The 27860-nt window shown below is 39.6% G+C and overlaps 1 protein-coding gene across 2 annotated transcripts; it reads right to left on the reverse strand.

The window, feature by feature from the left end:
- prickle3 (prickle homolog 3) lies at positions 1–27724 on the reverse strand. 2 transcript variants are annotated; one of them, XM_023288120.3, is made up of 11 exons: positions 27525–27724; positions 19384–19466; positions 9751–9934; positions 9401–9514; positions 8670–8807; positions 8124–8327; positions 7430–7616; positions 5523–5861; positions 5106–5411; positions 4598–4984; positions 1–3042 (listed from the first exon to the last, which is right to left on the reverse strand). In XM_023288120.3, exons 1-11 carry the CDS (start codon positions 27564–27566, stop codon positions 2582–2584), a joined length of 2445 nt encoding a protein of 814 aa, XP_023143888.2. In that variant the 5' UTR covers positions 27567–27724; the 3' UTR covers positions 1–2581. The 2 variants fall into 2 exon arrangements, with proteins under 2 accessions (XP_023143888.2, XP_023143896.1); XM_023288128.3 differs by lacking the exons at positions 19384–19466; positions 27525–27724 and adding an exon at positions 15706–15857.
- Between the last annotated feature and the right edge of the window lie 136 nt (positions 27725–27860).

Below are 27860 nucleotides of genomic sequence, written 5' to 3' on the forward strand. Positions count from 1 at the left end.
GATAAACGAGTTGGACAATTTTACTCCTGTACATCATATGACCAGAGAAACACAAAGGCCTTATAATCGCTTCCTTTTACCCCCAAATAAAGCAAGACAGAAGGGTGACCTACACCGAGTATACAAAAATAGACGACCTTTAAATCAGGCATAATTACAGACTTGAAGAATGTGTACAGATTTTGTGGTATTTCACTTGAACGGCAACAAATGTAACCTCCAAAGTTCACAATAGTTATACATTGTGTCACCACACTTCTTACTTTCACACTATTTGGCCATTTAGTATCAATAACTGTAATATATTATATATAAGAGCACAGAAAAATGGTTACAGGAGAGCTGGAAATAAAATATATTCTTTTTATAAACCATGAAGGAGGAATGTGTTGAGGCCAGTTTTGCAAAGATATTTTAGGTTTAATGGTTTGTAGTCCAAAAAATATATTTAACCCCAGGCTAACTCAAAGTTACAGATATGTGTAAATTAAGGGAAAAATGAACATAAAGTGTGTAAGTCAAGCATCAGTTCTTTTCATCATGCAGCTTGAAATTGATTCTTCAAATCTGAAGCTCTACTGAAGGGATGAATATCATTCTTCCAAAAGATATTTTCTAATTTGGTGTTTTGATGGTTGGCTCAGAATCTGTTGAAGGTGTTGTTGAAGGCAGTAGTATATTATTGACATAATTTTCATCCAGCCATTCAGTGACAACAGGCCCTGTGGATGGCAGCATTATCAGTCTGGAAGAGACCACTTCCATCAGGATATAAATGTTTCATTATAAGGGTCAGTCCATGAAAAATTTATCAAAACTGAAAAAAAATCCCACTTGACTTCCTGAAATCAGCAGATTTGTTTGAATGTACAGTAACATTATTATATTTAATAAAGATATGAATATATTCTGAGTTACAGAACCTCAAAGTACTTCGGGGTGGGTTGAACTTTTTTACAAAATAATTTTAAAAAACTGTTTTGGCACAGAAGGAATCACGACTAGAAGACGAGCCTTGTATCAACATGTACATAAAAATGAGAGCTTTTATATGCTATAACTTGATTTGACCAGCCACCTGTCACACGTGGTGATATGATGATTGAAAGTTTACCCAAAACGCACTTTTTCCTCTAGGTTTTCTCCAGTGGATTTTTTAGGAAACATGTAACACATCCAGGGTATGCAAGATTTATTGTCACAGACATTCCAAAAAAAACAAAAACAAAAAAAACTGATGTATACATAAGAGCTGCTGCTCTGTACTCATGATCATGATGCTCTTAGCTGGTTATGGGTAAGATTGTAGTGAACAAAAATGAGATTTCTGCTTTAGATTGTGACACCTGAAGTGGATGCAACATTGATTTGGTCGCAGTTTTTAACAGAACTCAGATGTGTTTTCGATTATGAAGTTAGAAAGGGAAATGCATACTAAAATAAAAAGTGCAAATTTTGACCCATCCCTATGTAATTCAATTGCCTGTAAGTCACAGACTATAGTAGGAAGGGAACATTTTGCCTGGATTCAATAAATACACAAAAGCTATTGTACAAAAAAAGTCAGCTGATTCTGAGCCGGTCAGGTGGGAGGCACTGATTCATTTTACATGGAGTGACTAATAGGATAAAGTTCAACATTTAGAACAACTCTGCATTGATTTGCAGTGGTTCTTTCCTCTAAAAGGACAAAAATGACAAATCATGCCAGCAAAATGTCCCCACAATAGAACAGAGCAACTGGAAACCTCTCATTGTAGGAATGAAGGGTGTTTCCTATTTGTCATTTGTCTGTATGTTTCCATGGTTACAACTAATGACACCTGCTGACCAGTGTTCCCAAAGACAAAAAAATGGAAAACATGGCTCATAATTTGTGGTTTTTAGAGAACAGAATGAAAAGGGAAGAGTGTGGACTGAGCCTGAGTGTGGATTTAACATTTGAACTTCACTGCGTTTTGCCATTTAAATGTCTCTGTATCTATTAAAATGTTCAGGAAGGTAAACACCCTCTGCAGAGCTGAGCTGTTTGAAATGGTTGCTTAGTTAGCTATGTTTATTAGTGTGGAAAAAAAGTCCAAATTTAAATTAAAATTAGCTATGCTTTGATAGCTTTGTACACAGTGGAATAGTTCAGTCTGTCTGAATTATGTTCAAGTTACAGTTGAATCTTGTCTTTGTGAAACTGGCCCCGGGTCATACGTGCTGCTGCAGGTTTGCATATGTAGATGACGATAATGTTAAAACGCAGTCATATTTCACAGCAAGGTAACAACAGTTCAAACTAACTGCAACACAGTCTTACTAACAAATACTCAATCCACATTCATCACAAGACGTCAAAACCTCAAACACAAGGCAGAGACTTCTCAGGTTTGTTTTGCTTCCCTTTGCTGAATGGTGTCGGGAACAATGGCTGTTGTTCACCTTTTGGAAAAGTCTGCATATGTGTGTGAGATCGAACGTTACGTCACCGTCATAAACCCGGTAAACACCAGATTGATGATGGTCATTAGCTCTTCTCATGCACCATAATTTAAAAAATAACATGCTGTGTTTTAATGTTGCTAGCTGCAGGGGGTTAGGAGATAGCACAGTTTTTATCTTTGTCCTTTGCACCCAGACTGTGAGCACGTCTCCGTCTGATGCTGCCTCTCAGTCCCTTGTCTCTCCGCACCTCCTTCCCCTCGTCTGCCTCTCTGTCTTTGCCCCCCTCGGGCTCCTGCTTTCGAAGTTGTGGGGGAACAGGGATGGGCTTTCCCAGGAAGTAGCCCTCCTCTTCCGAATCTGAGGATGAGGAGCAGGTAGAACAGGAGTCCCCGTGTTTGTAGTGGCCCTGCTGGAGGGTTAAAGAGGAGGAGTTGGAGGGGCCCCAGGTGTCTCTCTCTTTCTCGCCTCTCCAGTCCAGGGTGTCCAGGTGGGGCCGATCGGGCCGCGAGCGTCGAGAGCGCCGCTCTGAACTCTGGTGGAGGGCAGGATCTGAAGGGATACGACAGCGACTCCATCCCCGTCTCAGGCCGCGCTGCTGGTACGAAGAGCCATCTGATTGGAAAAAAGAAACTGTGAGCCAAACACCATGAACTTGACTGGGTGTGCCCGTGAATCCTGGTACCACGGATGTACCATGTATGACGTTCTGCTTTTCTGAGATGTCCAAAAATGTCAAGCAATTAAAAAACTCCAAACCAGAGGTAATTATAACTAAACCCTTCTTTGTAAAGAAGCCTGCAATCTACACATTAAAAAACAGAGATAGATACACTTCTATTTAAACAATTTACTGCGATTTTACAGATTTTTCCTGCTTCATTTAATTACAGAAGATAACAAGTATTTAATTTTTTGCTTGTTTTTTTGTTTGGATTTTAATTATGCTTTAACTGTGTAATTTTATAACTGTGTGTTGTATTTGCTGTTGCCTATCTTGGCCAGGACTCCCTTGAAAAAGAGGTTCTTAATCTCAGTGGGATTTCTTCTGGTTAAACAAAGGTGAAATAGATCAATAAAATAAGTAAAATGATAGAAAAAAGCAATAATTTACACGATAACCATGAAATAAAACTGTCAATACCCTCCACATCAAAAACCTTTATTTTTACAAATTGGAATTTGTTCTTTTGACTGTAAAATGAAAAGTGCATTTTACAGATTTGTGAAATTATTTGAACGAATAATCATCAAATTTCATTTAGAGATGTTCTTGTTTTGATTAATACCTATAATCTCTAATAAAATTACCGAAAAAAGTTTTATTTACTTTTTGACTGAAATAAAACAGACCAAAACTGTAGATGTCCACATCAAAAATTTGATTACACTATTTTACTGCTAAAAATATTATTTTCTTTTAATTTTCTACATTTTTTTTTAAACATTGTAGTATTCCACAGTTTGTTAGTATATTTTTTCTCACTCCCATGCTGCCAGATTTTTTGATTTATTTTTTTTAAAACAGTTTTTTTCTTTCCAGTGTTGGCGTTATATTTGACTCTGATTTGTCCTTTGATGCTCAGGCGACTAAAAAGGTGCCGTCCTGCTTTGCCCAACTGAGACAACTAAACAAAGTCTGGCTGCACCTTCCTTCTGCAGAACCAGGAAAGGTCATCCATGCTTTTATCTCTCCCATACTACTGCAATGCACTTTACTCTGTTACCAGCAGGAGAAGCAGGCAAAGACAAATAGTTTTAGAATTGATTTTAAGATTTTAATGCTTGTTTTTAAAGGCTCCTGCGTGTATCTTTGATCTTGTAAGTCCCTATGAGCCTGATCGCTGCCTGAGATCTTCTGGCTGGGTCCCCTAATGTGTCCTAATTTTTGTCTTGTCCTCAGAGGCGACCGGCCTTTTTCTGTCCCTCCCTGGTGGAGGATCTCAGGCCAATAAACTCAGCATCATCTTTAAAATCTCTTCTTAAAACTCACTTTTATTAGTTGTCTTTTTTTAATGAATAATAATTTTGGCATTTATCTGAATTATTTTACCTTTTTATCATATGATTTACTGTGAACTACTCTGTATCTTTACTTTTGACATGTGCTATATAAATAAAGTTTATTATGAATGTTCAACTCGCTTATCTGGTTAAAACTTTTCCTCACCCAGTAGATCCATCTGTGGTGGGATGCCTTTCTGCAGATGTAATCTGCTTCCAAAACCTCCCTGCTCCTCCTCCTCCTCCTCCTCCTCTTCTTGCTGGTTTTCCTCTTGGTGCCCCTCTTCATCCTCATCCTCCTCAACCGAGTAGCTGCTGCTGATCGGTTCTCTGAAGCTGACTCTGGCTGTGCTGCTGCGAGTCAGCGGGGGAGGAGAATCTGAGGGTCTGTCCTCTGGCTGAAGGAGGGTTGGAGGAGGTGAATCTCTGGGCATCAAGTCCCGAGACTTAACGGGCAGAGGAGGTGGGAGGGTGGAGGGGTTGTTTAGTGGTAGAGGAGGTGAGTCGGGGGAAATGAGCTGGTTCATGTGTGAGTTTTTCTTAGGAGGAAATGCTGAGGAGAGAAAATCAGAAGACATAGTGTAGTTAAGAGTCAGTCAGATGAGAGGCTTGGAATTATATAATACTGAAACCGGTTTATCTCAAGTGTGTTGAGTATCAGTGCTTCCTGATACCTTGCATTGCTTGATTGGTCTTTTCCACCCAGTTCCTACAGTCTTTATCAGCAGAGGTTCCTCTTGAATTAAGACCAGGTAGTCCAGCATTTCCATTTAGCTCTGCTTGCAACTGAAGATCACTGACTGGAGGTTTGATAGTACAGTCTCCTGGCAGTAAACTGTAATGTGGGAGGTCACTGGGCCAGGATGGACCTAAGCCATTTCCTAGATGAATGTGGGGAAGAGGAGAGTAGGAGCCTCTTGGATGAGGGTGACCGCTGGGCGAAGGAAGTCCATTTTGAACCGGAGCAGTACAGTGGACACCTGAGAGGAACAGAGTAAATGAATGTGTTGGAATAAAGAAAAGAACACTACATACTCTCACTGGGACCTACACAGTAGTTCATATTGCAAAAACCAATCTCTCATAATCACCCTTGTTTTCTACTGCAGTATGAATGCAGTCTTTTGCAGTAGTTATAGTGGGGTGGATGCCCTCTAGAGGCTGTAGTGGAGAACCACACTGTAGCTGGTGGCGTTTCTCCGTCCCACTTCGTCTATTGTGGTGAGGTGGTCTGCTCTGCAGAGCAGAGTCGCAGGAGTCCGAGTTATTGGGGTCCTCGCCCAGCGAGCAGGGTCTGGAGCAGAAGATGAGGCCCCCGCGAGGGAGGAAGGGACGGCCCAGCAGAGGCAGTCGACAGCGGGCGCAGCAGAAACATGACTCCACGGCGTGCCAATGCTGACCCTCGTATGTCATCTGGCCCTGGTCAATACCTGAGAGGAAATATTTTCATCATTAGACATATTTGTGACAGCTGCACACCTATCTTTATTATATCTGTTTCTATGTTTTAAATGGAGACACATTAATGGCTCTGCTGCTTTGATTGACTTCTCTTACTATGTGAAGCCCCTTGAGAAGATATGTTGTGAACTGGTGCTACAAATAAATACAATTGAATGAAAATACTTCTGTAACACATAATTGTGACTTCATACTAGTTACTTTAAATGTCAATGCATTCATATAACATGTTACACCAGTTTGTCACCTTAAACCACTTTGTTTAGCTACCTTTAGAACTTCTAATGCGAGAAATGTGACATTCTCTGATAACATTTAAACCCCTTTCAGGCACAGAATATGCCATGTTGCTGCCTTCTCATGACTAAAAGTGCTTTCATGAGTTTCACAACATATTTAAAAGTTCTGCTCATTGGGCAAGACGAATATTTACTCACAGGTTACATATAAGGAGTTTTATTGGATATCCATAATTTCATCCCTGCAGCTGGCATGAAAGCAAATGTAAAATATAAGGCAAAAGACAGCTGGTTGGAATGTTATTGTGGAAAAAGTCATTTTCAGAGTGCTCTGACCTTAAAATGGGCTCATTTGTACAAGTTATTAAACTGCTTTCATTGGATCACAATGAAGTCATCTATGACAGCATATGGCTCAGACTTGTGAGGTTTATTCAGGCTTTCTGCACGTTTCACCAAATTAAATTTAAGACTTTTCAAAACCTTTTTAATACCACACAGAATGCAGTTTAATCTCACGTGTAGCTTATAGGTGTAGAAAGCCTCCCTGTAATCCGATTCAAAAACATTTTATAACCACTATTACTGCCTAGAGTGGGCAAGAGAAAATATTTGAAACGTGATCTCTAAATTCAATTTGTCACTGATACCTTCTAAGGCATTCTGAAATTTGAAATCCATACTTTTCCCATTCTACATTTATAAGTGATTCATAAACATTTGTTAATTAGTTTCTAACACGCCTTAATGGAGTTAGAAGCTGATGTGCTTGTTAATGTATTTGTCAACTACTCTCAGGACAGTGTTGTATTTTCTGCATTTGCGACTTTGTGATGGTCCATGTAACATAAATTTCATCATCTCCTCAGTGTCATTGGTATGCATGGTCATGATACAACCTACTGCCTGTATATGGAACAGAATCCTCTAATAAGAAAAGTAGTATTATAACAACAACTACGTGTCCTTGAATATCCATACCCATAAATGATGTCTTCACAAGGGAGTGTAGACAAGTACTGTACATTAAGAAACACTTAAAGTGCCCATACAGCTGCAAATATTACATATAGCCTACTTATTAGTATGTTTGATAATTGTTTGCATGCTGCTAGTAAATACTAAAAAGTTGAATCATGCTATATAGATTGCAAAATGCCTTTGAAGTGCAACTGCAATTTGTGATATTGGGCTTAATAAATCAAACTGACTTGACCATTGAAAAAGTGATGTACCCATGAAAGTCTATCCAACTCCAGTAAATCAGAGGTATTCTTTCTTTAGTGGTAATACAGTACCTATGTGCTCTCCGCAGGTATCACAGTACTCTGCGTACAGGGACTCGTAGCAGGAGCAGCAGTACGGTCGACTCTCCCTCATGATGTAACGCTGACCGCCCAGCGCAGCCTCACACTCAAAACAGCAGAAGTGCTTCATGTGCCAGTATCTTCCCTCTGCCTCTGTACATTCATCTGCTAGAATAATCTAGGATTGAGAGTAAAAGAGGGAGAGAGCGACAGAGAGGTCATTTCACGGATACAGAAGTAAACAAATTACGGTGGTGAAAATACTGCAAAGTACTGAGGATTTGGGTTAACAGAAATAGAGAAAAATGATGCTATCTGTGCCCTCCTGCTGCAGGCTTAGCCATCCTCTGGGCCTAAAGAACTCTTGAATATCAGTCCTGGCAGACCCATTAGTCAACTATCTCAGCTAATCCTTTAAGTCACAGTGAGAGGCCATTCAAAACAAGCAGAAAAATCTACAACTAGTGCAGTGATTTGGGGAGAGGCTGAAATACCTTGATTGATGATGAATTCAAGGTTTTAGTAAAAAAATCTTTCTATTATCATCAGCTTTACAAAAGAGACTGTTGCTGTCAGTGGACAGGTGACAGCAGAATAAGAACAGACAGAGATTTGACCGATGGCATACTGTTTCCTTAAAACAGTTGTTGATGAGAGTAATTCATCATCTTTGTGAGACAGTTACCTCATCGCAGGCCTGACAGCGGGGCTTGAGCCTCTCAGCGTGGTGCCGGCCACAGTATATCTGGCCGTCCTGGTAGAAGTAGATGAGATCAACCAGCAGCTCACTGCAGGAGGCACACTGGAAACACTGAGGGTGCCAACAGCTGCTGTGTCCTGCCCGGCTGGCAAACACCGCTATATCTCCACCACAGATTTGTCTGCCGCACTGGAAAAATAGATGTGGTTGGAGAGGGGTGTGGCGCAAAGGGAAGGAAGTCAGGTGGTTTATCCTTTATCAAATGGTGAATGCTCCAGGATGCACAGCAATCTGCTTTTACAGCCCTGTAATCATTAAATCTCAGTGTGCTGTAGCCCGGGAGCGATGCTTGCACCTACTTGCACCTCAACTTTATCCAGTCTACATGACTCCAGTGTATTTTAGTAGACTTTCACATACATCATTCATCAATGTTACATAAAGAGATACTGCTGTTTTATACTGCTTTATATTGGCCTCATGAGCGAATCTGTTACTTATTCTAATCAAAAAAAGAAAATTCTTCTGCACCTGCAGGCAGATGGCTCCAGTCATGGTTACAGGGAAAAGTCTGACGATGCCTCGGCCCAAGTTTTCTCTTTTTCTTTGTTGACTGAACAGACACAGCTCCTTTTTCTCCTGCTCATCCAGAGAGTTGCAGTACTGGGGCTGCAAAAAACACAGAGGTTCTTTTTAGCACGCAACTACATCCAACTATATGTAGGTGGTGTCAGTGCTGCAGCTGATGATGACTTTCATTAACAATTGATCTACCAATTACTTAAAATATTATAAAATGCCAGAAAAATAATGAAAAGCCCATCCAACAGAAAAATACGTGTAGTTTACAATTAACCATTATGTCATATGTATTTATTTAATTTCTTGTGCATATATTTACATAATCCTTCTTATCACATCTGTTTAACATTTGTTATTAGTCTCTTCATATTTCACAATCTCTAGTTACTTCTAGTTATGTGCTTTTTTGTATTGCCTCTGCTCTATATTCTATGTACTGCCCTCTTGCTACTGCTTACCCTGGTTTAATACGGTTCAATATAAAGCCTAAAAGAAAGGAAAGCAGCAAATCCTCAGAATTAGGAAGCTGGACGAGGGAATGTTTTGCATTTAAAAAAAAAATTATAATAATTTATGCTCATTATTTTTCTGTTGATAGAGCTATTGTCTGTTTAGGTACTTGTATAAGGTCTAGTTGACCACTATTACAGCCTGAAGCATCCAAAGCCAGATTCGGTTACCTCACTGTCGTGGGCTGGAAGTTGGTGTAGCAGCTGCTTGATTCGGTATCTTTCACCGAGACTGTTCACATAAGGCACCCTGTCCTCTGGTAAGCAGCTAAAATACTGGTACACCTGTATGATGAGACAAGTATGTTCACATAAAGGCATAAATGACAGCATGCAAATGGTAATTTACCCAGTTATAGAGCAATTTATTCAACTGCTGACATAAATGAAAAACTAAATATTTTCCCACCAACCTGCAAGTTATCAAATTGAGTCTATGCATGAACATGTGAAAGCTAGCATCACGCTGCCTGTGTGGCAGTAATTTATGTCTTGACTCTGCGTCTGCACCCTGGTTTTACCTGTTCGGGCTTGAGCCCAGGTGGGACCCATGCGTACTCCTCAGAGGCGCAGCCCGAGTCGTCATCGGAGATGGAGTGCCTCTGGAAGTCTGATACCAGCTTTGTCATCATCTTTTCGAGCTGCCCTGGCACCGAGCGCACAGCATGCTCCTCTCGCACACACTTGCAGTGTACACAGATCTTCCTGTGGAGACACAGACAGCTTCATCCCTGGGCACTTTAAAGGTGATTTACAACATATGCAAAAACTGAGAAAATGTCATATATTTCAGTAAACATCATAGATGGGTTCTCCTGGTGCTTCAGGTACTAAGGTACAAAATACACTGCAAAAGATACATCATTCCATCTTTTCCTGACAAAGCAGAAATATAAAGAAAATACATTAGAACTTAAAATTTGTTTTCAATATTCAGTTGATCTTTTTGCCTTACAATTAAGACTCTTATTAGGACAAGGCAGCAAGACCATCCCAGAAAACAAACCCAAACAGTAGGCTGTGAGTAGTAATTCTCGTTTACACCACATTGATACAGGCACTCCCACAGCTTGTAAACATATTGTTTAAGAGCACACATTGTGTTGACATGATGTAACAAACCAGCCCACACACATTCTTGAGCTTGACTCAACTAGACTCCCTGCAGTCCATAATTACTAATACAACAATTGGTGTGATCTGATAAGGAACAACACAAAAACACAATCCCCAGGCCCATTTAAAGCCCCTCTCAGAGGGCTGGACTACAAAACAAATTTAACACAGCCGAGCTTTCTTTGTGTAATCCAACTCGATCATAATCAAAGATAATGGGCATCATGAAAGCGGTTATGAACTGTTCTTGTTAACCAGGTTTTCTTCTTCAGGCCCTGTGCACTTTCATATAAAATGAGGTGTTTAATACGTCATGTGACTCTTCTTCAACACAGAAGAGACTGAGTGTGCGTCATCTACTTAAGTTAAGAAGAACAGGTTGTTATAATGGAGACCAAGAAAGAACATTAAAAAATGATGACAGTAAAAAGCCCTGTTACAGCAAATCATGCAAAAAAAGGAACGCCAGTAAAAACTGTTAACTGAGAGTTGATATATATATTTTACCACTCAGTGACTCTTACTTCAGCTGCTTATTTCTAACCGACATAGACGCACCTTAGAGCTTTCAGATTTTAAACTTTATATAAACGTGATACTGAAACACAGAAATCATTTACGTTTTGGCCAAATCAAAGAGAAATTAATGTCATTGATGGAATATTCTCTGTGAAAAATACCAGTGGACTAATCAGTTTTCTAATCTATTTTCTGTTAGCTGCGGTACCAGCAGTGTAAAATAGACCTTGCAGCAAATTAGAAACAAATATAAAAACATCTACATGCATTTTCTGCATCCCACAATGAATATATGTATGTTTCCGTGGCACTGCAACACATATAGTTGGCATTACTGTAACTGCATGGCTTCATTCAGTGGAATTAATAACAAATAGCTCAACAGGTTTGCAGACAGAGCTAAGAAACTGCATCACCCATAGAGAATCATTCGTAAAATAATTGGTGAAAGAGTGGTGCCTCTTACAGTTGATTTAAATACCAAACTCTGAAGAGACGCTCCTCCAGGGCAGGATAGCTATGCAGCATCAGTTACCATGATGATCTAGCAGGTCAAAAGAATTAAAACTCTGACTTTAGGCTCAAAATACTTTGCTAACACATAAATCTTGTTTCATAGTACAGCCCTCAGGTCATTGATTTAAAGGGTAAAACCATATCTCTGTCTGTCAAAGTTACATAATTAGATTTTTTTTTACTTCATGCCCTTAAATAGCTTAGATGTAACTCTACACTGTTGCTTTCTCTAGAATGCGCATATCTATGAGGTTGCTGCTTCTCTCTCCACCAGCCCCTTCTCACTCCTTGCAGTTTGAGCACACCAGCTCACTTACGACTCTGCTCAGACACTGTAAAAACACTGTATACTACACAATGGCAAATTGTAATATTGGAGTAATTCGGCTGTACATGCCTGAACAGGAAGTCAATACTTAACAAAAATAATGATACAGAAAGCCCCACCCCACAAGACAGAACTGATTCTATAGGTTTGTTATGTATGAAACCCCTACAGTCTGGATTCATGTTTTTGAGACACTGCAGTTTTAAAATAGTAATGCTTAACCCCGACGCTGACTGCCAATTTCACCCATTGTATATATTCCAGCATATAAAATACACTACACAGACATGTTAACAAGGTAAAAGAAAAGGACTTTCCCTAGAGGAGGTCTTTAAAATTAATGTCAGACCACTTCATGTCCTCACCAACCTACGTCTCACAGGGTCTACATCTGGACCAGCACATCCCAACAATTTTATACCAAACAAGCAGGAAATGAGGTCACTGACATAAGCCTGGCTGTCAATCCAGGGCAGTTAAGAGAGGGAGGTGAAGATGGCAGCAATAATCTCCCTCAGCCTCGAATTACAACCCATCTTGTTCTCACTCTTCACCACATTCAATCTGGCGGTGGGTGTGCCTGTGTGTGGGACCGGTGGAGTCAGGCTAAAGCGCCCCAGGCTGTCAGCGAGGTGTGGGTGTCATGCATTTGAGTGGATGCGACAATGTGGCCATATGCGGCATGAAGTGCATGTGTACATCTCTGTTGTGATTGCGTAACGGCCTGCCAGCTGGCACTTGTGGCTCAAGTTCACAAGGCACAAAGCTGCTTTATTCCAGCACCCAACCCCCACACAACCAAAAACCTAGTAGACCAACACACACAACTGCTGGTAAAGTGCAGGAGTGCTACTCCTCTAATCAATCACCTCATAAAAAGTCTCCTTTGAAATGCTGGAGACATTTGGTCATCACTGCATGTCAGTGTGAATGTGCTCAACTCTTTTTCCCCAACGCAAGGTAATTGTTGAGGAGTTGACAAAACAGAAAAACAACTATGGGATTCCTTTTCTTGGGGCCAAAACAAGCACACGTCCTAATTTGCAGCTGTCTTGAGTTGGCGCTTTATATGTCCATGCTTGCCAAGCAGGTAGTAATAATATAAATAATAGTAAACACAGCAAGTGAGCTTAGGTTAAGCCATACTGGTATAAATCTAGTCCCAGCTGTATTTGTGTGTGTGTCTGTGTTAACAAAAAGGGAAGGGGGGAACCATGACGCCTGTGTAAGTGGGTAGGAGGACACAGCCAGAGACTCGGCATGATGGGACAGATGGCAGATGTATCATGTCTTACCCAGTCACCCACCAGTACCCATCCCCACCACCACCACTACCAGCCTCCACATGATGAAAGCACTTATAAGGGCTTTAATCGCCAGCAGGTGCCAGCCCTCGCAGGCAGTCTACAGTCACTGAGAGAAGTGCCAATTTGGAAGAATCTGGGGTTTGAAAGTATGCAGCAAAGTCTCAAATCATGTCTCTCTTAGTGCAGATTTCTCTACAGATGTCTTGCCAAGAGGGCTCAGTTTGACCAAAGTCTATTTTTGTACATGTGAAAACATTTAAAATGATACTTCTTCGATATAGGTTATAGAAACTCACTACATATACAGCAGAAAAGATACAAATCAAACCTAGTGATTCATACACTGACTGGCCACGTTAAATCTACTGACAAGTGAAGAGAGTGTCATTGGGGTCATCTGTGCCATTTCAGATGAGGTGTTCCTGAGCTTACCTGTTTGTTATTTGGACTCAAAACCAAGCTAAACTTCTGTAAAACATTTTGTCAGAATTTTGGGAATTTCATATGTTTTTCATTACTTTAACAGTTCACTATCTCCTGTAATATAACTCCCTCAGCTCAGAAATTGATGAGGACCAAATTGTTTCCAGCAGATCAAAGTGATTAAATGTCTCCAGCAGAGGCCACACTCACAGAACTTAGTTTTGAGTCCAAAATAACAATTAAGTAAATGCTGAACGAAATTTGAGACAGGGAAGCAACATACTTCCTAAAGTCTGTTTGAACTGACACAGACCAACCAACTCATCATTTTGTTACAATGCAATGTCGTGCTGGGAAGCCTTGGGTTCTGGCATTCATGTGGATGCTACTTGACATACACCACCCATCTAAACACCACCGCAGACCAAGCACCTCCACCCTACAATGTGGACAATGTGCTCTGTAACACCACAAAAACTCCTCATGAACAGCTTGAGGATTATTACAAGGAGCCCAAGGTATTCATCTGGCCTGAACAGTCCCCAGATACAGCCCAATCGTGTATCTGCAGGATGCACTGGAACTAGCCTAATCCACGGTTGCCCCACCTACAAAACCTACAGGACCCAAAGTATTCACTGCAAATGTCCCTAAGACACCACAGAAGTCCAGTGTCCATAGTCCAATGGGTCAGAACAGTTTTGGTGGCACAACACAACATTAAACAGGTAGTTTAAATGTTATGGTGTGATTTATGGTGCAGTTGCCAAAGAAGCTCTCCTAAAACATGCCCTTTTATTTGCATCTGAACTTCGCTGAACTTCACTACACTAGTAGTAGTACACTACAACTACTTTGAAAGGTACTTGAGCACTGCAGCTGACTGAGCCCAGCTGTGTTGAGCCTTGTCTTGTTCGATTACTTGAGTCACAAGTCTCTGATGTAACACAACAAGGATGTGTCTCCTTTGGATATGTAGTGCTGAGAAGGCAAAAATGAATAAGAAATATCAAATGAGGGAAAATCTAATCAGATATACTCTGATCCTCCTAGTGGAAATTGTAGGCCAAGAACAACTGTGTCTACCTGAAAACAGATAATTACGTCAAAGTGTAATGGTAGTTGACGCATATAATTTTGTAAATGGCAAAATGTGTAATTCACCAAACTGCTGTCAACATTAGAACTGACATGATTACTAAAATAATCAGTTAGTTTATTAATCTGCAGCTATACTGATAATGGATTGTCACTGAAGTCATCTTTATACCAGCCCAATGTCAAAGACCTGCTGATTCCAGACAAAACATGGCACAAAGCTTCTCTAAGAACTCTGAAAAAGGTTAATAGGCATTTTCACCTCATATGCGAGAGACAAGACAATTAGATATAAAAAAGACCCCATCAGATTAATTGATGAAGACTAATTGCAGGTAAAATCAAACCAGTTGTGTCTGAGATCATTTTTGTGAGAAGAGACACTAATGTACAGTTTCCACAAATTTCACTGTTCCACAATACACCTGCTTAAAAAAAGAAAAGAAGTATTCAGACAAACAGGAATTATGTATTGCTGCGTCCGTGTTCATATCAGACATCAGGGTGTTTCTAATACAAGATAACTGGACTAAAGTCCACCACCAGCCATGAGTCTCATTACAAATGACATGGCAGATGCTGCTTTAGGCAGGAATCTGCCTCTAAATTTGCTTTGCTGGGTCAAAACACTGTCAATGCTACATCTTTTGTTAATGGCTATAGTAATGAAACAATAAAAAAATCTCAAGATAATAAAGCAGACTGACTTAGGACATACAGATAAGGACAGTGTTTTCCAGTGAACTCACCTGATATCCAACAATCTAAATAATTTACATTTTGCAGAATACAGACAATATGACAAGTTCAAGTCCCAGATATTAACATGCACTTTCAAATGCACTTTTCTTTCTAAATTTTAAAGTAAAATATCATCTCCGTTAAGTCATCATATCTTACAATGTTAAGATACATTATAAGATATGTAAAGAGAGTTAAACAACAGTACTACCTATATATATCGTCATATTCTGTACCTAAAGCTCATTCAGATAATTCTTTACGTACAAAACAATACAAAGTAAGGTCATGACACACAAGAACAACCATCTTCTAAACACAAAACACTAAATATCCATTCAGTCTACCCAATTCTCCCAACTTAATTACTGTTTGAGTTTGAAGTCCCTGTAATCCTGTCAGTCAGTTAAATATAGTTTCTCCATTACCTGCTGTAATCATGACAAATTGGTTGGTCTGTTGATGCTATCCCATCCACACTTGTGTTCCTCTGAAACTGTAAAGGTCTGCATCCAATGGGTTCCTCTTGTCTAAAAGTCTGTCTGTCAGTAAGCAGGTTATTCTATGGCAGCTTCTCTCCATGTGATAGTTTCTCTATGTGCGCAGCCCTTTTCAATGTCCCCGCCACCCTCAACTCCCACCCTCCTCTGTCCTGATAGTGGGCTCAAACAAAAGGCTTCACTACACTGTATACAACCACACACCACACAAAAGCACAAACACAGATCTCAAAGTACACACAAGCTCATGCAGTTTCTAAATTTACTCAAAAAGATAAATGTTTCTACACATTTTAATTAAGCCTCACAATTTACTCACGTTGCCTTTGAAGATATGAAACATCACAGTGCGAGTGACAATCACGAAGAGTAAACTCACTGCGTCTTTCTCTGACCAGCCTGGTGTAACTGATTCATAACAGATGGTCGATTGTAGCTTTGATGCAGTTATTAAGAAGTAAGTGGAGCAGATTTTGAGCCTATGAGCAATGCTGAGCTGTGCACCATTTGTCATATTATGTGATCAAGACGCCCATGCGTGACAACAAAGTGTCTCTGGGTGAAATATCAAACAAACAGCATGCCTTTCAGTCTTTGTGAAGTCATGACACATCTCTGAATTCATAGCAGCTCCTCTGACTTTGGTCACTCTCTGAGGAGGAATATCAGTAAAGACATGTCAGCTGGAAAAGGCCCAGCATGCTTTGACTCTTCATTACTAATGTTCTTTCATCGCTATTTGTTCATTTTCATTTGCTTTTATCACAAAAGTGATTTCAATTAACAGTTCAGCAACTTCAGCAATAACGTCACCAGCACTGCTCAGCTGTGAAAGCTGCAATGTAGAAGTTCAACAAAAAGTCAATCAATCCATTACTATAGAATCTGAAACTATCTTGACATAATTTCAGATTTTTGAGGTAAAAATGCCAAACAAAAATGCATTCCAGTTTCTTAAATTTAAATAACAACTTCAACTTTAACTTTCGCACTGTCAGACTATTACCTTTGGGCCTACAGATTTACTTTAGGCCAGTATAGTGACTAAACTTGATGAGACATCCAGTATAGCAGCCATATGATAACCCTCTGCGTTAAATGGGTGCTGCTGGTGTGATAATCTATAGCTGTGGATAACTGCAGCGGGGATCAGTGAACCTTCCTTAGATGTGGTTCTAAGAAACAGATGGGTCTTATCTCATAACTCTCTGCCACTAATTAGTGACTGAGTAATTGCCACATGGCCACCCAGACTAATAGCAATGGCGACTTTGAACACTTCTGAAGCGTGGTGGGGACCTGTGGGTCAAAAGTAACTCAATTCACTTGCCGCTGGGCAGCGGAAGCACCATCTGCCCCCCACCTCAGTTTAAGCTCTGTCTGAAAAAGCTCAGGATGAAGATGGATCACTTCCCTCTCAGCGAGCATCAGCAGCTGAGCCTGTGGTCACTTGGATGATCTTCTCCATCAGCGAAGGTGTGACACTAAATTGGTTATTATGGAAGATACAATTAGCACCAGACTCTGGGGTCCTAAGAACTGACCCCTATAAATCTCAGTCATTTAATCACTTTCATGTTCCTCATTCTCCTGGATCAGCCAAGAGACTCTAAACAAGACATGTGCCCTTGTCACCTCAGCCAAAGTCATTTCTGATCTGATTGCCATAAGAATCCAAATACTTAAACAATAAACCGCAGCTTTATGTTAATGCTACACAGATTAAACACACTGTAAACAGATCGATGTGTACAGTGGCTGGAGGTAAAGTGCAGCACACGTGTTTTAGATTACAAACCAACTTCTAAGCCTTTGTGTTGACCTGAATAGAGGAAAGAGAACTGAAAAAAAACTAAAAGATACAATTACAGCCTTTTGGTTACATGAATTACGCATTCCTGTGCCTTTTGTTTTATTCTCTCCATCACCAAGCCACAGTTTCTTCAGCCATGCAGTGCCCATGTGGGGTTCTAAATGCAGCTTTCATAACTAGGAATTAATCCTCCTTCTGTCTGTCTTGATTCATCTAGCTTTGTGTCAGACTGGTGGTTGTCCTCTACAGTTCAATGGTCTAGAAGCACTAAAAACAACATAATGTAGTTGGAAAAAAGTCGTTCATAATCTGAATCACATATTTTCTTTCCAAACAACTGACTCTTTGCTTCTTCTCCTCTATGAAAGTGAAACAAACATGGGTAATCTTCAATTTGGCACAATGTTTTGATAGCAACTTCAACTTTTTGATTTTATACACAAAAATCACATTTGAAAAGGGAAAGCTGCATTGAAAAGCAGAAAGGGAGGAGACAGAGGGGAGTATGAAGTGGTTGAGAGGGTTACTATCACAGCAGTAAAGACTAATCTTATTAGCGTGATTGACAGGATTAGACTAACCAAGAGACCCAACCAGCTGGATATACACTGAAGGACTAAAAGGGAGAGGGAAAAGAAGGGGGGGGGTCAAGGAAAAGCTCACGAAAACTGGCTTAACAGACGACAATAAATTGTTGGTCAGGAGAGACTTTGACAGTATTTACCAACTCCTGATTAATAGTCGTAAGATATATGCGGCAAGCACTTAAGTTTAAGAAGCAAGAATTACAAGAAAGAGTCTTACAGTTACAAATCCTTTCAAACACATCGTGAGCATCGTACAAAGACATTTTGCTGACTAAAGCTTGTTTGTGTCCATAAAAAACGGTTCCAGATAACCACTCAGTTGACCTTCACTGAAGATAATACATTTTCACCTTATAAGCTGCTGGGTGAGCAAATACACCATATGACCCTATTTTCAGCATGATAAATGATAAACATGGCAGAGAAAGTGGTTTTAGGCTTAAATCGCTGCAGCCTGGACATACAGCACATGTTACAGGGTGACTATTGGTAATCCTGGTGCTTTGCTGTGCTTCTGTTTCCACATGCAGATAATGTCAAGTGAAACTAAATGCAGCTGCTGTTGTTGTGGATGTCAGGGCTTAATGGCTCTCATTAGTCTATACCCTTGATTCTTTACGACCAGCGTCAGTCGGACTGATCTGCTGTCAGCATCATGTGGTGCCCTGACTGGGTCATGTTTGTTGTCCTCTAATGTATATCTGCCCTCATCGTGCACACAGATCAAAACTAAGCTGATTTCCATTGGTAACAACGTTGATGTCCTTTGTAAGACGTGAAAAAAAACACACTTACGTGTACACGTGCACATGCACAGTAAACATCTGTTTGTCAATGGCATAAAATCCAAACTTACAGGTATCAAAATATGCTGCAGACTGTGCTGTCTGTTAGACTTTCTCCACACAAAGCCGTAGTGTCTTCCAGACTGTTGCTCCTGACTTTCTGTTGTCCAGACATTAAGTGGCCTTATACACACAATACATTCAATTAAAAAAAACTTAGTCAAACAGCTTTTTAGCTCAAGCAGCAGGCACTTATTTGAAGATAACCGCAAAACTTTTAGACCTTGCTTTTAAGCTATTATCCAGAAAGTAGCAGGAGAAACCATGACTCCACTAAAGGTGTATACACAGCCTGAAACAAACATTTCCTGGAAAGTTCACAGGCAACTCTGGCAATGTTTAAGAGTCCTACAGTTCATACCTCCAGCCATGAACACGGAAGCCGGGGCACTGGTCTCCACAGCGCATACAGGGCTGGCCTTTGTTTGGGTCCTCTTCCTCCTGCTGGAAACAACACAAAGACACTTCAACTCACATACCTTCTGATAGGAGCACCATTCACACATTCTGGCAAAAGACACTTAAAACAGTAGAATTTGCAAATACAGAGCTTGCTAGACATGGCTGGAGAAACATCAACATGATACTAAGTGAGCGAGTAGAGTTTCCACTTAAGCCACAAGCAGAATGCACTTAGACTCAATCCTTCAGCCTTTAGTTTGTGGTGGAGTATGAGCAGCCAATGTATTACTTAATGACATCACGTGTAAATGAATATCCCTCCATTATACTGCATGTGAGTTTCAACTTGCAGAGAGACATAATATGCATATCTGTGAAGAAAAATGCAATTTGACACTGCTCGTATATGACAGCATATAAAACCACAGCACTGATTAAAATGTGCTGCTGTGCTCATAACATGACAATTTTTAAAAAGCTGAATGTACAAAGCTTCTGTTGAGTGATCACTAATCATTGCGATGAAGAATGACCAGGAATCACTGCGAAATCCCATATTTGACATGATTATCCCATAAGTAAACCTGTTTGTATAAGACCAGTCAGTTCAGTCGCACAGTTAAATTCAACAGAGTTTGAGGAATGCTATATTGTGTGTTTTGAAGTGATAGAAAGTAAAATCCCCAATATTCCTCTTGCTAAAAGTGCTGAGCAGCGCACTGAACTTGGCCAAAGGCAACTCCACGGCTTAGCACTAAACCAACTACCTCATATCTCACTTCTATTCCTGCAGCCCTGCACCAGACTCAGGCCTCTTTTAGAGATGAGAGGAAGGAAGCAGACACAGGATGAGAGCTGCACCCTTTTCCCTCTCCATGCAGTCGCTCCGTCTCTACTTTCTTTTTCTCTGACGCCTCAATTCTGCTGCCTTCTGTGAGAAGAGCTGTAGCCACATAGTGCTCATCTCAGTATTTTTTCCTACTGGTTGTTTTCCACTCTGCTATTCAAAAAGAAGGACTGTGCATGCAGCTTATTCACTGTGCACATAAATCCAGAATAACCCTGAACTGTTGCTCTGTTGGCAAGGCTTTTAAAACGGGCTGCACAACAAACAGCACATAAGGATGCACGGCACCGAGTTTAACGAGCAAAGCAATAAAAAGCAAATATGTGATACAGCAAGCTACCTGTGCATACCTGTTCACTTGTCTCTCTGTTTTAAACCACGCTAACCACTAAACCATAATTATTCATGCCAAGCCTGTTTTTCCCAAGCTGAGATTTTCACAAACATTTTCAAGTACTGATATGCATGACTTTGATTAGGGCAACACTGAGTTTACTTTGCTTATCTCACTGATCTCTGAGGGTTGTTGTATGGGCTTAAAGTGAAATATTATTGAACTTAGAGACCGCAGGTACATGAACATGGGTATTTTCAATTAGAAATGAGTAGTTAAGTGGTTCCGGGGTGGATATGTTTGGTTATTTACAATGATGACTGCTTAAAGGAAGACAAACTATTTAATCTAGATGAAGTATTCCTCCTTGACAGTGAAAAACAATTTATATGCTGCTTGAATGCCTCACTGTCTACCGTATAGGACAGCACACAGACACACACTGGAATCGGCCTGTTTCCATGCTGTCTTATTAACCACCTCTTTGATTTTCACTCCAATTGTCGTTAACAAAGGCAGGTATGAAAGGTAACAAGACGGATTAAATGAAGCGGACAGATGATTTCTGGATGACTGGACCTTTCAGTTGTAATTTCCTTTGGAAGGAGCTCCTGAGTTGTCACACTGACATGGTGACTGGGCCCAGGAGGCACAAACTACAAAATGTCTGTACATTTAACACCGGTGTACAGCTACACTTCTACATATTACATTTATTAAGGTTACACAGAGTGAAAGTTAATAGCTGCAGGACAGTAACACTTTTGGAAACTGTAGCTGACCTGAGTTGATTACACTTCAGGATACTACAGGGTGTTGCTGTCTTTCCATTCATAGAGTGAAGACATGGAATGACACTTAATATGTTCATGCTTTCATTGTCACTCTTCTCCACTCTTTGACCTGATTTTTGTAGAAAAGCATAACTTTAACAGTGAAGTTTGTGAAGCAGTGCAAAAAAAATTCAAACATTAGAGCACAACTGCTTGAACATTTTGTGGAGTGAGATCAATTCTAAATTCTTACAAACTTCTGACAAATTATGTTTTTTTCTGCTCTCTTGATGTCAACTGAATAATGTTGTCACACAGCAATATGTAACTAAAAGTTGCTTAGATTAGCTATCACTACCCAGTATAAGCCTCTGACCAAGCAGCAGGAAAACCCAGGTGTGAGCAAAAGTGTATTTTGTTGCTTAGAAATGATGCAACTTTTCATTTGAACAGGGTGTTATTTCTTCTTTAAAAAAAAATACAGTTTCATTTTAGGCTAAAGCTGAATAAGGGAGTAATCTTGCAGAGGTCTGCAGAAAAAAAATCTCAAAAACTGGGCTGTAGGCCTCTGGAAATCCTGATTTCCTGAATTCTATTGCCATTTTTTTTAATGCAGCATGACAGACCACTGCGTCTCTGGTGCTCCGCCTGGTTGATGAGATATAGGTCTGCTTTTCAGATTAATTAATCTCAACATAATGATTTAGACTAATTCTGAAATGTTTGACATAAAACAGATTAGGGGTTCAACATCACATAGCACTCAGTGGAGGGCAGATGGTAATTAAGAGCTAAGAAGGGTTCAATTGTGACATAATGATGGAAGAAGGATTACAAATCCTGAGAAAAGCTTTAAATTTACTTGAAATATTTAGTCCCATCATGTGCTAAAAGAAACAACAGGAGAACATCTTAGGTGGTGTACTACATAATTCAGCACGAGTTGACAATTTCATGCTCTATTAGGTTAATAACCAGCAGATGGCCTTAACTGTCAATAAAATTACATGTGATCACAAAATCAAACTAGATTATGAGGTGGGGAAAAAAAACTATATAACTATTAACATATAATTTAATCCTTAGCGAAAGAGTTTTGATCAAAGAAACAGGAAGGAGGAACAAGAACATTAGCCAATGTCGGCAAGTTCAACATTTCCTTATCATGATGGCAGCATCCTGTATGTCGCACATGTACACAGAGACGAGAGAATTTCGTATGAGTTTACCTTGTTTTTCACAAAAGATAATGTGCCAAGTTTGTGTCCCGACAATGAGGTTTTTCTTTTGTGCTGTGAATGAAGGATGTGATGGGAGTGGTGGAAGGAAGTTTCTTCTAAACTCAGTGTGGGTAAAGTAAATAATACATTCACGAGTTCGAGTCAGCTCACATGCTCACACTTAGACCAGCGTCAGACTTTTCATATCAGCTCCTTTGTTTTTTACTAAGTGGCTATAAGGTTAAATCACGTGTCGCTGGCGTTGTTTGCTCAAGCTATTTCTTGCTACCAAGTAACGGTGTAACCAGGTAATGGACAAACTGAATAGCTGCCAACTTTGTTATCTGACATCAGCATGCCACAATACTGGCTAAGACAGGGATTACTTATACTAATGTAGGGGGAAAGATAATTATGACACTTGAATTACATCATGTGAACCAATACTACATGCTAGGAGAGTGGGAGAGTGGTAGGAGAAAGCCCTTTTAAAGAGCTCATTACCTGCATGAGAGAAATGATTGTCATTTAGGTCCTGGGTGGATTAAACATTAACATGACAGGTCATAGGTCGAGGCCTTTGGTGTCTCGGCATGTTGAGTAGATGCACCTCTCTTTGCTGGACAGGATTGTCCGTCTCCATGGCCCCTATCTCAAGGTACAACACTTTTTGTTGCTCTTGTGGTTTATGCATTACCACTTCCTGCTACTATGATCAACTCAAGCAACAATATTTAACAGCGGAATGTTTCTAACACGTAAAAGTGGTGAATAAAAGTATGATCTGACTTCGCTGAAGTGAGTGGAGATTTGATGCAGTCAAAGGCCTTTCTGACAGTAGACATTTTGACCTGACATAGAATGAAAACACAGCTAGCAATAGTAACATCAATACAATACTATGAGCTGTAATTACTATTTACAGATGCCATACATACATTATCAGGCAAATGGACCGGCGATTAAAATGAGCTGTTTTCCCTAAATGTTGTAGATTTATTCTAATACTGACATTGTCCCTTTCAAAGTAAATACATTTTAATTCAAATACAGTGATGGTTGTTATGAAATAGTTATAGTGGCCAATATATTTAGTATCTATTGTCACATTTCAAAATGTCTTTTAAAGAAAAAGCCCACTGCTAGATATTCAGAAAGTCGCTATTTAAAAAGCATTTACTGCTAAAGATAAATAGCCAGACTTGATATTCATCCAGACCCAGACCACTGAATACTAGCTAAAGCCCCGTTCAGACATGGACTTCTTCTTGTTAATCTCAAGGCAACACACATCCTTATCACTTTTTCAAAAAAGTCACAGTGACATACTCACTGCGTCAGACAGTAACATTTCCATATCACTCTCACCACGTCACAAGAATGAACTGTGACATAACCAGACAGGCACACACAAGCAACGGTAGCTTGAGTTGGATTCAACAGATTTTCCACTTTTCTGCACCAACATTTGTCCAAAAATATTTCAGTGAGAGTCATTTCTCTGAGTTTGTTAAATGCCTGTAGCATCAGATATCAGTAGAATCTACATCGAAAAGCAGTGTATTTGCACATGTGGACACAGCGCCGATAAGTTAATTGATTTGTCATTACAAATTATCCCAGACATGGAGACAGGATAGAGCTGGAAGCAAATCCTACGGCAAGTGACACAATGTACTTTCCTTCACATCAGAGAGGTGAGCTGTCACACAGAGTCACATTTTACTTTGTCGCTTCCAGCCATTTTAAGAAGTCTTTACTTTGAGTTTATTAAATACCTACAGCGTCAGACAGCAGCAGGATCCACATGAGTGTCTCCCAAAAGACAGAGAGTGGTGTGCATTTGTGCCCGTTGAACTACAGAAGCAACTTCATTGGATAATTATAATAATAAATTACGGAGACAAGATCGATCAGGATCTAACATCAAGTCACAGTTATTTTACTGTTGATAAAGCAGTAGTTTGATTATCATCACACATGGACAGAATTTTCAGTGTTTAGGAAATCAAAATAAACTTGGCTGTTAGTTATTTGGATACTTTGGTAAGCTGCTGTTAGTTTACATTTTCCCTTTTTTGTTATTGTATTATTATGTATAATTATGCTAAACACACATTCCCCAGGTTTAGTACACATTATCTTATAACAGAAGTTCTTAGACACAAAATAACAGTTAAAAAAAGGACATACAGGCTAATTCTGGCAATTCAGAATGTGTTCGCAGAGTTGTAAGTTTGTTTCTTTCTTTCTTTGATCAGTTTGTAAGATTGTCAGTCAATCACTGGGAAAGTAAGAGTTTTAGCATCTTGAGCCAAACTAATCTGCATTCTGCACACCTGTGCTTCTATTTAACATCCATATGGTGAATATTTGAATCTCGTGAAGCTAATGAGGCTCAGCGAAGGCTGTCTAACACTGCCACTGTACATTACAGGCTGTGAAAGAGGGATGGACTTGAAAGAGTTCTGCACATATATTATCAGAGACACTGTGGTTGAGAAGATCATGAATTTCATATTGAGCCCAGTGTTGCTGTAAAGGTAGTGTCCTAAATTTATTTATGGCCTCCATTTTCAAATAATGAACAGTAATTTATTTTATGGATCCAGACATCACTGTCAAAATCTTATCACTTGGTCAGTGTGTCATTTGTGACATTCCCTGAAAATTTCATCCAAATCTGTTCTTCCATTTTTCTGTAATGTTGTGCCCAGACTAACAGACAGACAAACGTACGCCGACCGTCACATACCTCTGCCGCGTTCCTTGGCGGAGTAAAAATGTAAATGGTATGTGGGTATAACTATGTGGCTAGGTTGAGGAAGTTTAATTCTCTTGGCTCTCACAATAAAATCAATACATTTGACCACTTTATTGCCTGAAAAAGGAACACGTGAATCAGTTTTATTGTATTTTAAATTGTGATATTCATGCATCTCAGAAAAGTGTTTACGATACACTGTAAACATCAGTGTTGTAAGATGATTCATATCCCATTTTTCTTGTGCTGATGTAATGGGAGTGTTGCCTCAAATATTGATGATACTCATTAATATTTGAGTGTAGTTATTGTGTGTGTGTGTGTGTGTGTGTAAGATGGGAGCAGGTACCCTGAGTGTGAAAGTGTTGTTAAAGCACATACACAAGTTATGTATTAAATACAAAAGATTTTGAAACAAAGTTAAGAGAGTACCAACTGAGCTAAAATAATCTGATTTGCTATGAGACAAGTGCACTTTGTATGTGATTTTAACAATAAGCAGTCTGACTGAATGATGGTTTGGTAGTCCTTGGCCATAAATACTAATGGTGTGGCTGAACAACAATAAAAAATAATTCATCAATTAAAACAGCTTGCATCAATCTGTTAGAACTACAACAACCTCAACAAACTATGTTAAGTTAGGAGAATTAACTTTTCATCTACAATCTAAAAGATGTTGTTGTCATGAGTTTATTACTATCAAAAAGCATTCCAACGTTATTTAAAAAGATTGTCAGTGTTATCTACTTAGTCACCATAATTATGAGCACCAGTTTTTAAGTTGGCAAATTGAAAAATTAAGTTGCTCAAATGTTAACTAGGCAAGGAAAGAAGACTTGAAATTATGACCTTAATGTGAACAAAATTTGAATTTAGTGTTAAATCAAATAATGTAAAAATTTGAGTTTAAATGAGACAATATTAAGCTGATGCAATTAGCAACACTATTTTATCAACCCAACCCATCAAAGTGTTTGCAGCTTAAAAGATTTATCTAATTTAGTATTTTAAAAAAACAAAACAAAACATGCATTTAATTAAGTCAAATAAATCTCTTGAATTACTTTGTGTCACAATCTAAACTTTTTGGATTGAGTGAATGCTGGCACATCTGGCTGCCGCTGCTCACCGGTAAACGTTTGTGTTTCTGGTTTTGTGTTTTATGACTTGTGTAAAGTCCGTGTTTTGCACATTTGTGTGAGCGTCATTCTTGTTATTGTTTTTTTTTTATTGGATAGTTTTTAATTATTGTCGTTGACTTTTATTTCTCTGTAAAGCGTCCTTGGGTTCCTTGAAAGGCGCTTTAAATAAAATGTATTATTATTATTAACTCAAAATCTCAAAATTGTTCAGGGCAAACGTTTCTACAACCAATACTGAGCGTTAATACCATGGGATAAATCATGGTTTCAAGTATAAAACTACGACAGAATAATATAAACAGGCTCTGCTGCACTGGAGGTGTTATCTGTTTCTATGTTCCTGAGTATATCACATAGTAATATTATAAACTTTACAAAAAAAATTCTACTTTAAGAATGCATAATGAAGCTGAGGATCAACAGTATTATTAATAACGGAGATTAACCTGATTAATTGAAGTCTGAATCCAAGACCCAACAGTACTAATATTTGTGGGGTTTACCAGACTACTTTTAGAGTGTGTTTCTTTGGCAACAACTCCAGCTATAACATCACTGAGAGCAGGTTTTGTCGTGCTGGGAGTCTGGCCCTGGTGTTGAACGTGTTCAGGTTTCAGCTCCACATCCGACCTGCTCAGGTACAGGTGTGACGTAGCTGACCCCTCCTGACTACCTGAGGCGCCGACATGACTCACGAAACAAAGAATGTGGCACTTTATGGCACAAAGCACAGTAAAATTGCATAACGTCATTTATTTTAGGAGAACCGGTGGTGTTTTTCCGCAAAAAAAGAAAAAGAAAACGACCAAAACAAAAGCCAGGTGAAGGTGGGACGATGTCCCGCCTGGGCTGTTTTCTGAACTGGAGACCCAACAAGTTTACCTCAAGTGAACGAAGCGAGGACACAGTGTTTAAAACAATGTCAAGATGTGCTCTGTGTTAAAACAAGTTGTTATCGACGGTGTCTGTGGACTTATAAGGGATAAATATTCGGTAAAAGACAGAGCAGACACTTACCGAGCGGGTCGACCGTCGCTTTTTAGAGCCGCGCAGGAACATGATGTCGGCTGGACGTTGAAGCAGCCTCCAGGTGAACGAAGCGGTTTGGAGCAAGAGTGAGGTGTAAATACCGAAACTAACAGGGTCTGACTTCAACTACATGCTGCCTCCTTTCACACCGACCCGGACTCTACCGTCCCTCTTGGATAACTAACGACTTTGGCATCTGAACAGTTAAGCTAGATGAACCGAAAACCAGTTTCTGACTGTGCCTTCAAAATAAAACACCTGTTAATCCCATTAATGACGTTTCATATTTCTCGAAAAGACAAAAACTTCAAGACGATATTTAAT

Source organism: Amphiprion ocellaris, chromosome 8, assembly GCF_022539595.1.
Source record: "Amphiprion ocellaris isolate individual 3 ecotype Okinawa chromosome 8, ASM2253959v1, whole genome shotgun sequence".
Classification (NCBI taxonomy): domain Eukaryota; kingdom Metazoa; phylum Chordata; class Actinopteri; family Pomacentridae; genus Amphiprion; species Amphiprion ocellaris.

Excerpts from the sequence above, each read along its gene's own strand:
- prickle3 (XM_023288120.3), bottom strand. The coding sequence starts at position 27,566 with ATGTTCCTGCGCGGCTCTAAAAAGCGACGGTCGACCCGCTCG. Across the intron at positions 19,467-27,524 it reads AGCGACGGTCGACCCGCTCG|CAGGAGGAAGAGGACCCAAA; the intron begins GTAAGTGTCTGC and ends TGTTGTTTCCAG. Across the intron at positions 5,862-7,429 it reads TACCTGCGGAGAGCACATAG|GTATTGACCAGGGCCAGATG; the intron begins GTACTGTATTAC and ends ATTTCCTCTCAG.